Source organism: Sus scrofa, chromosome 1 (genome assembly GCF_054392235.1).
Source record: "Sus scrofa isolate SSC_HxYL_T2T_F1_AM1 chromosome 1, Sscrofa_HxYL_maternal_Yorkshire_Landrace_v2.0, whole genome shotgun sequence".
NCBI lineage: Eukaryota > Metazoa > Chordata > Mammalia > Artiodactyla > Suidae > Sus > Sus scrofa.
This window is the reverse complement of record NC_139383.1, coordinates 76953393-76963585: the sequence shown is the minus strand read 5'-3', so window position 1 is coordinate 76963585 and position 10193 is coordinate 76953393. Positions and strand designations below refer to the sequence as shown.

Genomic DNA, 10193 nt, shown 5'->3' with positions numbered 1-10193 from the left:
ACTGGAGGAAACTCGTGGGCAAAGCCCTTGTTAAATACTTTCCACTCTCCTCCTCTCCTGGGGGCAGTTATAATAGAGTACCTTCCTTACACCAGAAAAAGGACCTTCTTTCCACCAGCTTCCACAGACTCGCAGAAAGCACACTGCAAGTTTGCACTTTCTACCTTCACAGGAACTAGCAGTCCAAAGCTACCTGAGGGGGGAGGGGCGGCCTCAGTGCGCAAGCGTGCATGTCTTGTAGAGGCGGGGCTGTAGCGGCCCAAGGTAACCTGGGTATTGTATTTCATTCTACCGCATCACTCAACTGTTCCTGAGGTTTATGGAACTACATTTCCCAGGAGTCTCCGCGGCCTCGGGGGCGGGAGGGATGGTTCGTTAATGAGCTCGAGGAAGCCGCGGCGCGGCCCACCAGGTTCCAAAACAAGGAAATGAAGGGGGGAGGCGGGACTGAGGGTGCCTGTAGGAGCCGCAGCCGCCGCCGCTGCCGCCGCCGCCGCCGCCGCCGCAGAGGAGGAGGAGGTGGAGGAGGTGGCCGCCGTGGCCGCCGAGGAGTCCCTTGCTGAAGGCGGACTGCCGGGCGGCGGGCGGCGCGCGCGCGCCCCAGAGGCGGTTGTTGGAGAAGTGGAGCGGCGGTCGCGGGGGGGAGGAGGAGGAGGAGGAGGGACTGAGTGGCGGCGGCCCCCGCGTCCCGGTGCCTCTATGGGGAAAGCAGACAATGGATTATGATTTCAAGGCGAAGCTGGCGGCGGAGCGGGAGCGGGTGGAGGATTTGTTTGAGTACGAAGGGTGCAAAGTGGGACGCGGCACCTACGGGCACGTCTACAAGGCGAGGCGAAAAGATGGGTAAGAGCAGGGGCGGGGGGAGTAGGCTCGTTCGGGTCCTCGCCCTGCCCGCGACCGCGCGGGATGGGTGGGTCGGAGCCCGGACGGGCCAAGCCCGGGGGGCGAGGCGGACGTGGTCCCGGGGCCGCGTCCCGAGGCGGACTCTGAGGGACACGGGTTCTGCCCGCTCGCGCGGGCCCCGTCGCGCCCCTCAAACTCCTGCGGCGCAGCCCCGTCGCGGGGTGTCGGTTTCGTCCCGGAGGGCACCCTCCGCGTGCATGGAACTGGCGGCGGGACTCGAGTTGGGACCTCGGTTGGATGTGGAGTTTGTGGGGCTTTGGTCTCCGGGGGAGACGCAGAGGTCTGGGAGAGCCTTGCGGAGGAGTTGCCGCTCTGGCCCTCGGTTGGTGACGGTCGTGGTGGAACTTCCAATCGGCTGAGCGCCTCCCGGGGGCGGAGGTTTGAAACCTCGCCGAGGTCTCCGTCGGGCTGCCGAGTGCCTGGGTCCTCGCCAGCCTCACGGGTCTGAGCCGTTGGGCACCTTTTCCCTGGGGGCGAGCCAGCGCTCTGGCCCCTCCGCGCAGTCCCTTCAGTCCCTGTGGAAAACCCGGCCACTTCTCCACCTCGCTTCGCCCACCTCCGATCTTGCTTTCTCACATTCTCCATTCCGCACCTTCCCTTGAATGTAGACCTTCTGAGAGACCAACCAGGTTTTGCCCGCAGAACTTAAGAGTTCGGTGTGGTAACCCATCCCATCCTCCAGCAGCCTCCCCTTGGGTATTCTTAGGTTCTCCACTCCATCCTCTGCCAAGTGGCTGCGTGCTGCGGTTTATTGGGCACCTAGATTACCCATAACGGAATTCAAGTGGCACGGAGTTGGGCCAGAACCCTTGTTTTCCTTGGACTTGAAAGAAAATCATAGGAAGCCCGTCCTGATTGTTCTCTTAGGAGGGCACAGGGCTCTCCAGTACAGGTGGAACCAGCTCCCTGCCTGAGAAGGGTAGGTTTAAACAAGTCATCACCGCAGGGCCCATCCTGGCAGAAATTCCACTTCCCCAGAGTTAGGGAGCCGGGGAACATCTGCCTGTCCCACTTAGTGTTTGAAGACGATCAAAGTGTGGAAGAGAGGTTTTAGGATCATAGCGAAAAATTGCTGAATGAACAGAGTATCCGTCACCGTGACGTTAGTTAAGATCTGAAGTGCTGCTTATCGTTCTTCCACACTCTGTTGTAATTGATAAGGTTGATTGATGAACTCTAGGACCAAAGTAGGTAGGGGATGTGTACGTGTGTGCACTAATTTTATACAGGGAACGAGAAAGCACAACTTTATAAACTGGTTTATCATAAAGTATGGTGAAAACTGCAAAGTACTTAACATTGTAAAGGGTTGTTATTATTGCATATAATTTTTTCCTCTTGTTATAACTGAACGGGTCCCCTAGAATTCAGTTGTTTGTAAACCTTTCTCATGATTCTTTTAGTTAATTGCCATATGTCCCTGCTTGAGTATCTTGGAATGTGAAGTACTATAATTAAGTTGTATTTTGTTTTTGGAATATCCACTCTCCTTGTTATACTGGTGTCTCTCTGGGAATCTTATCAGATACATTTGGGGAAAGCACATCTAGCTTTACTATTTGGACGTTGACACTGTAAAACAAATCAGAAGTGTTCTTCATCCTCCTCACACTAACTTTGTAATGTACTTGGCCTGGAATTTAAAAAAAATGTACTTTAATTTTGTTGTTAAAATAGCTTTTTTTTAAGGCAGCTTTTGAGAAAAGTTAAAAATTCTACTTATGAATTGTATTTGAATAGCATGAGCTACAACAAAAATCAGATAATTTAAATCCTGCTTCTCTTTGTTCTTTTTGAATATTTTCCCCTCTAATAAAATTCTTGATTTGAATACACTTTTTTTCCTTGAGTGAAATTTGTTTGATTAGAATTAATAAAGCCCTAGTAAAGATCAGTTTGGATATCTTCAAAATATTATGCTTTAAAAAGACTTTTTCAAATCTGAAAGCATTACTTTTTTTTGGCTGTGCTCCTGGCATGTGGAAATTCCTGGGTCAGGGATGGAACCTGTGCCACAGTTTCAACCTGCACCACAGCTGGATCTGGTAACACGGAATCCTTAACCCACTGTGCCACAAGGGACCTTCCTGAAAGCATTACTTTAAATCACTAAATTATGTGTGAGAAAAATCAGTGTAAAGATTTTTGTCTTGAACCAAGAGTTTAGTTGAGATTTGAGGCTTTAAACACCCACATGTCTTGTGGGTGGGTAGCAGGATTAGTTTTATGTTCATTGATACCATTGATTTGAAAGAACAGAAATCTTTTAGTGATGGCTCTAAATTGTGATACACATTTGCATGGTAAAGGATATTACACTCTGATTATGATAATTACAGGTTATCCCTTTCCAGAATTGATTTTGGTTAATTCAGAAAAAATGTATATTGATGTTTGAGGGAGCAAGAGAAATCACAGGAGTACCTTAAAGAGGAACTATTTTGGTGTATATAATGCAGCATATAACCAAAAACTTGTTCAGGTGTCTAAAAGAAACACTGGAAGAAGTAATGTAACATAAAACATAATTAGAAAAGTTTCTGCTTATAGTTTAATACCACAGTTTACAAAACCTTAGAATGCTATTTCCCTTGAAACGTGACTTTAACTTAGGTCATATTAATTATACTACATAAATTTATAACATACTGGAAGTGTAAAATTTACATCTGGGTTTTTTTTGCCTTTAATAAAAATGTTATTTGTTCCATCTTTTTGTTTTGAAGGAAGAGGGTCTTTTGACCCAACTATCTTTTTTTTTTTTCTTTAAATCAGGCTTAAAACTTAATATTGAAGAGAAACTAGACTTTTATTATGAACAAGATTTATAATACAATTTTTCTTTCAATATTAGTAAAAAGTTACATAACAGTATGGTTGCAAATCTCAAGATCATGTTTATCAAGTTTGAAACACTTCTTATTTTGATTGATAAAGGAATATTGTTAAAAAGTTCTTCTGTGAATAAGACTTTCAGACAAACATGATTCCATAGGATAGTGTTATGTCTGAAAACTGTTGTACCCAACAATACTGCTATTCAACTTTGCAGTCATTCATTTAGTCTTTTGAACCACTCCAATACAAGAATGCTCCTTTTTGGAGATGTTTTGAAATACAGTAATTGAAAATGAAATGGCTGACAGAGACATTTTACAGAGTTTCAGTTTTGCCTTAGGGTTTCATGTCTTAATGTGTATAATGAAATTTTTCACAATGTATGTAGTAGGTACATGTAGATACATACAGGTACATAATAGATACATTAGTGTCTGGCTGTTTTTGATGCATTTTTTACATTTGGTTCTAAAGTAGATGATTGTATTTGTGTTTTGGGTAGACTTCCCAAAAATTGAAGATGTATCAGTATAGGAGTTCTTTAGAGGCACAGCAGAGTTGTTGCTACTGTTGTGTGGGTTTGATCCCTGGCCCAGGAACTTCCACATGCCCTGGGTGTGGCCAAGAAAAAAAAAAAGATGTATCATTGGTCATTTTAGAACTTTGAAGAGTTTCAGATCATCTAGTCTAATTTCCTCTTTTTACAAATGAGAAAACCAGAGCTTTTAGAATTTGTCATGTGCATAGTCTTGCAAAGACGAGCCTATAATCCAGATCTCTTGACTCTTGAGTTTTTGCATTTTCTAATGTCTTTTCCTTAATACTTTGGGAGAAAAAACCAAAAAAGACAATATTGCCTCCAGTTTTGACAATTTTATTGGGTAAATTTTTTCCAGGCAAAGCATACTATATATTGAAAATACGGAAAAGGAAAAGTATCACATATGAGGGGCATTTTGAAAAAGTGTAGGCCTTTAGATTCAGTCACATATAGCTGCTTCTCATCTGGTTTCTCTCCATCTTCACTGTCATTACTTTTGGCCATCATCTCTAATTTGCCCAGTAGCCAAACTGGTCTCTGCCATTTGTCTTTCCTCACTGTAATTCAAGATCCAAGTTGCTGCCAGAGTTATTTTCCTACAAAATAAAATCCATCTTATCTCTTCTTGGAAAACTACATTCTCCTGCTCATATGGTTACATCAGATCTTAATTCCTTAATTTGGCATGGAGAGCCATTTGCATTTGGATCCTAAAGTCTTCAGTCTTTAACATCTATGCCTTTACACCTGCCCTTATCTCCCTCTTTCCCCATTGTGTTCAAGCCATATGCTTTTATAGCATTCAACTGCTCAGATTTTCTAGAATTTGCTGGGTCCTTTCCATGTCTCATTTTCTTTTTTCTATGCTCAGCCAGCATGATGTTCTGCCCTTCCTCCTCCCCACCCCCACAGACCTGGGAAACTCCTACTCACACTTCAACACCCAATTCAAATAGCTTTTCTTCTTGAAGCCTGCCCTTAATCACCCAGTGTATTCATCTGTGCTTCTGTCCTTCTTTGTTCTTACGTGTATACTATCACTATGATATTCATCTGCCTTATAAGCTGTTAGTTAAAAATTGGTCATCATCATCATCTTCCCATTTCCAGCACCTTGTACAGGGTTGGGCATGTAATTACACACAAAAATCTTATTAAGTTAAAAAAATTCCTTAAATTGGTAAACATACTTAACTGATGTTTTTAGTAATTGTTTTGAAAACCTGAAATATAGTTACATGAGATAAGCAGTTTAATGTAAATATTTATAAAGTACTAACTAGGTCTAGCGTAATTTTTTTCTCTAAGAAATTTTATGCTTCATTTCAAGGCATTTGATACATTTCTTTTAATAGATTGATGAGTAACATAGGTAATTTTTTTGAGTTATACATTTTTTCTCTTAGATCAGTTCTTTTAAAAGTGCTAGACTGTAGTAATCTGTCTTATGTGCTTTTACTATCTATTTTACAGAGATTTTTATAGAGATTTGTAGAAAATGTCAGTATTGAAATGTATTTTAGGAAAGTGTTTGATATTATAGATTCATGTTAAAAATTAAGTAAACATTGGCTTATGTTTAACTGGTTCTTCATTTATGTACTGTAAACCTTCAAAATTTTATTTTTGAGGCCAAGGGGAAATGTGCTTTTTAATGAAATTTGATTGTCTAAGAGTAGTGGTTGACCAACTTTTTCTGTAAAAAGGCAGCTGCTAAATAGTTTAGGTTTTGTGGGCCATACCGTCTATGTCACAGTTACTTGAATCTGCTGTTGTAATGCCAAAGTATCCACAGACAATTTATAAATGAATACAGATTAAACTGGCTGTGTCGTAATAAAACAAAACAAATCAAAACAAAACAGGTGTGGGCTGTATTTGGCCTACAGGCTATACTTTGCCAACCCTTAGTCTAGAGCAGTAATGTCCAGTAGGACTTTCTGCAGTGATGAAAATGTGTCTGTGCTGTCCACTATGGCAGCCACAAGCAACTATGGCTCAAGAAACAAGGTCAGTATGACTGACCAACTGACTAGTGGCTATGATACTGGACTTTGCAGGTTTAAAGTTTTCTGAACAAGTAGCTTGGCAACACAATTCTCAAATCCATGAATTGACCTTTTAATTAAAAGTATAGGAGTTCCTATTGTGTCTCAGTGGATTAAGAACCCGACAGTGGGGTCTGTGGGGGATGCGGGTTGGATCCCTGGCATTGCTCAGTGGGTTAATGGGTTAAGGATCCTGCGTTGACACAAGCTGAGGTGTAGGTCACACATGCGGCTTGGATCCAGAGTTACTGTGGCATCGGTCCTAGCTGCAGCTCTCATTCAGCCCCTAGCCCAGGAACTTCCACATGCCAGGTGCAGGCATAAAAAGAGAAAGAAAAAAGATAAATGACAGTGTGGACAAATGAAATAGGAAAGTTCATGTTTTTTCTTTCAAGTTGGAGAAAATTTGAGGCTGAAATAGTTTGATGAAACAAACCAATACTCGAACTAACTGAAAAGCTGGCAAATTATACATGGAATCAAGGATATTGACTTTTTTTTTTGGCTGTGCTTGTGGCATGTGGAAGTTTCAGGGACAGGAATCAATCCCACACCATGGCAGTGACCCAAGCCACTGTAGTGACAATGATGGACTCTTAACCTACCCTTAACTTACTGTGCTACAAGATCATTAAAAAAAAGGGTATATGTGTTTAGTAAGTAGTAAGTGCATGTTTATAAAAAAGATTATACAATGTTTTATTGTAAGCCTTCTCTTTCCCAGTTACCCATTTCCCTTTCTAGAAGCAGCTATTCTTGGTTTCACTTTTTAGAGACATTTTCTTGGGAGTATGTATATTTAATAAGTGGAAGTGTGCTGTACAGTTTCTTCTCTATATTTTTAAAATTATAAAAATTTTATATTTATTTATTTGCTTTTTAGGGCTGTATCCATGGCATATGTAGGTTCCCAGGCTAGGGGTCAAATCATAGCTACAGCTGCTGGCCTATGCCACAGCCACAGCAATGCAGAATCTGAGCCGTGTCTGTGACCTACACCACAGCTGACAGCAACACCGGATCCTTAACCCACTGAGCAAGGTCAGGGATTGAACCCGCATCCTCATGGATACTAGTCGAATTCATTTCCTCTGCGCCACAGTGGGAACGCCTCTTCTCTATATTTTTTAACCTTATATATAACTTGACCATTATATATCTTATGTATAGAGATGCCTAGTTCCTTGTAATAGTTTCATTATATTCCATTGTATTGACTTAGATAATTTATATAACTATCCCTCTTGATGGGTGTTTAAGCTGTCTCCAGTCTTTTTCTAGTACATTATGGTGAATAGCCTAGTAGGTACACTATTTTGTGCACATTAATATTGCTGTAAATGAAGTGTCTAGAAGCTGCTTAACTTTGGATGTGATGGCTTGAAGTGATTTGCAAATATGATGAAGCACAAGATATAAATCTCTAAAGACTGGAGATAGGGCTAAGAATAAAGAAGAGAAATATTAAGGCTTAAAAAAATCATTATTAATACATCAAAAATGAGTTCAGAATATTAGTTTGCATAGGAAATTCAGGTTACTGTTTTGGCAGCATGGGAAAGGCATATCTGAGTTTTAGCTAGGAAAGAAGTAGATCAATGGAAAGGATTTTTGGTACAGTGGATTTCAGTATTGGTGAATTAAGAATTTTTACTTTTGTGTAATATATTTTTGAATTAAATATGCTGGATAAAAAATTAATGTGATGTTAAATTGTTATTTGTTTTGCAAAATGCTCAGTAGTGTATGAAGTTTAGACATCAATATAGAAGGCTTGAAGGCAACATATTACAATTTGGAATTTTCTTGGTGGTAAATGATTAAATATTTAACTAATATGTTTTTAAAGATCACTTCTCTTGTGAGGTTGTGACTATATGATTTAGTGCAGCTTTGGATTCTAAAACAAAGGGACAAGACACTTTTTTTTCAAAGAGCATTCTAACATTTTGACCTACTGATATGACTATTTCTTTAAAAACACGTAGTTTTTAAGGTCTAGAGCCGTAAAGAGGTAGCTGATGGAGCTATTTAAAGATTTTTGTCCATTTATAAATAGCTGATAGTCCAACACTTCCTGTAATAGCCATTTTGAGCATGCATTGTGCAGGATAAAAGAGTGTCTCGAGAGAGAGGACAGGATGTAATTCAAGATACAAGTGTGCAGCAGTAGTTTTTTTATTGAGGATTTGAATTCTTATGCAGCAGTGAGTGATGGATCAAAGAGAAATAAAAACCTGTCAAGTCCTCAAATAATTTATGTCCATATGAAACACCTTTAATTTCTAATAGAATAAGTCTTTATTAAGGAAAAACATACACTCCTTATAGAGGCTTTAAATCTGTTGTGTATTTTCTATTTAAAAATATTATTTCAATGAGACTTTGTAGTTGATCTCAGTTACTGAGGTGAATAGGATCAGAATATGGATTTAATTACCAAGTAGGCCAACTAACTTTGTTTTGTTTTGTGACCACAGAGCAAAGCCCTGTCAGGGCACAATGTTTTGCGGATATTTATAGGTATTTATATTTGGACAGAAAGGTGAGTCCATGGCTTCTGGAAAAATAAGCTAAACCTTTTTTTTTGCCTCATAGGTGGGTTAGTTGCATCTTTCTGTAGGAAAGTTATTTTCATTATGATTGTTAGATAAGCTCACCAGTCAAAGAAACAAGCAGTTTGAGGAACAAACTGTCTTACTTTTTTATAAAAGTGAGTTTCCTTTTCCCCTTTCCCTTTTACAATTATATTTGCATTAAGAGAGTTCCCTGCAGGGCTAGTGGTCAGGACTCTGCACTTTCACTGTTGTAGCCCAGGTTCAATTCCTGGTCTGGAAACTGACATCCCACATCAAGCCACTGCATGCTTTGGCTGTGGGGAAAAAGAGTGACTTAAACACTGAGCGAATCTGAATCCTGTAGTTTTGAATTTTGGTACAAATAAAAAAAAGTTGTTTTTTTTTTGGCTGCGCCTATGCCATTAAGAACTTCTGAGGGCCAGGGATTGAACTTGTGCCACACCTGTGACCCAAACCACAGCAGTGAAAACGCTGGATCCTTAACCTGCTGTGCCACCAAGGGAACTCCTAAAAATATTTTTTGACCACCGTTTCTTCTGAAAATTTGTATGTAATTTGAGCTTGTGTAACTTAGAAAGCCAGTTCTATTAATTAATTTCTCAGCAATCTTTTAATCTTTATAGTATATTTGTATCAGAGTGGTAATATTTTTATTTTTATGCTATTAAAATTTATTATTTAAAATAATAGGAGATCCTGTCATGGCTCAGCAAAAACGAATCTTACTAGCATCCACGAGGACGCGGCCTGACTCAGTGGGGTTAGGGATCTGGCGTAACCTTGAGCTATGGTGTAGATCACAGACATGGCTCAGTTCTGGTGTTGCTGTGGCTGTGCTGTAGGTCAGCAGCTATAGCTCCAATTCGACCCATAGCCTGGGAACCTCCATATGCCAAGGGTGCAGCCCTAAAAAGACAAAAAAAGTTGCACATGACTAAAAAAATTTCAACAGTACAGTTGTATATAAGATGACAACTAAAAGCCTTCCTTCTCACTGTCCACTCCCAAGCCCCCTTCACTTCTCAGAGGTACCCAGTATTAACTGTTACTGTTTTAAGTTTTGCTGGTGCTTACCATTCTAACTTTAAGTAACATACATGTAATTCTCTGTCTTGATTTAACTACTTTAGGCAGTTTCTGTTTACTTTCCATTTGAAAAGATGAGAAATTTTTTGAGATCTCACTACCTCCTATTTCCCATTTCCTCTCTCAATCTTCAAATTTATTACCTTTGTTATTTTACTTTTTTTGTGGTTAATATTTTTTATGACTTTATATATATAT

The 10193-nt window shown here is 40.3% G+C and overlaps 1 protein-coding gene across 22 annotated transcripts in view; it reads left to right on the top strand.

The window, feature by feature from the left end:
• Positions 1 to 361: 361 nt before the first annotated feature.
• Positions 362 to 10193, top strand: part of CDK19 (cyclin dependent kinase 19) — a 203883-nt gene continuing 194051 nt past the window's right edge. For 14 of the 22 annotated variants that reach the window (XR_014807164.1, XM_084963078.1, XM_021091179.2 and 11 more), the window contains exon 1: positions 425 to 843. Coding sequence is in view for 2 of the 22 variants with exons in the window: in XM_021091172.2 (XP_020946831.1) it covers positions 716 to 843 (128 nt within the window). In the remaining 20 variants the exon portion in view is untranslated. The other 8 variants (XM_084963063.1, XM_084963043.1, XM_084962987.1 and 5 more) reach the window with 2 other exon arrangements.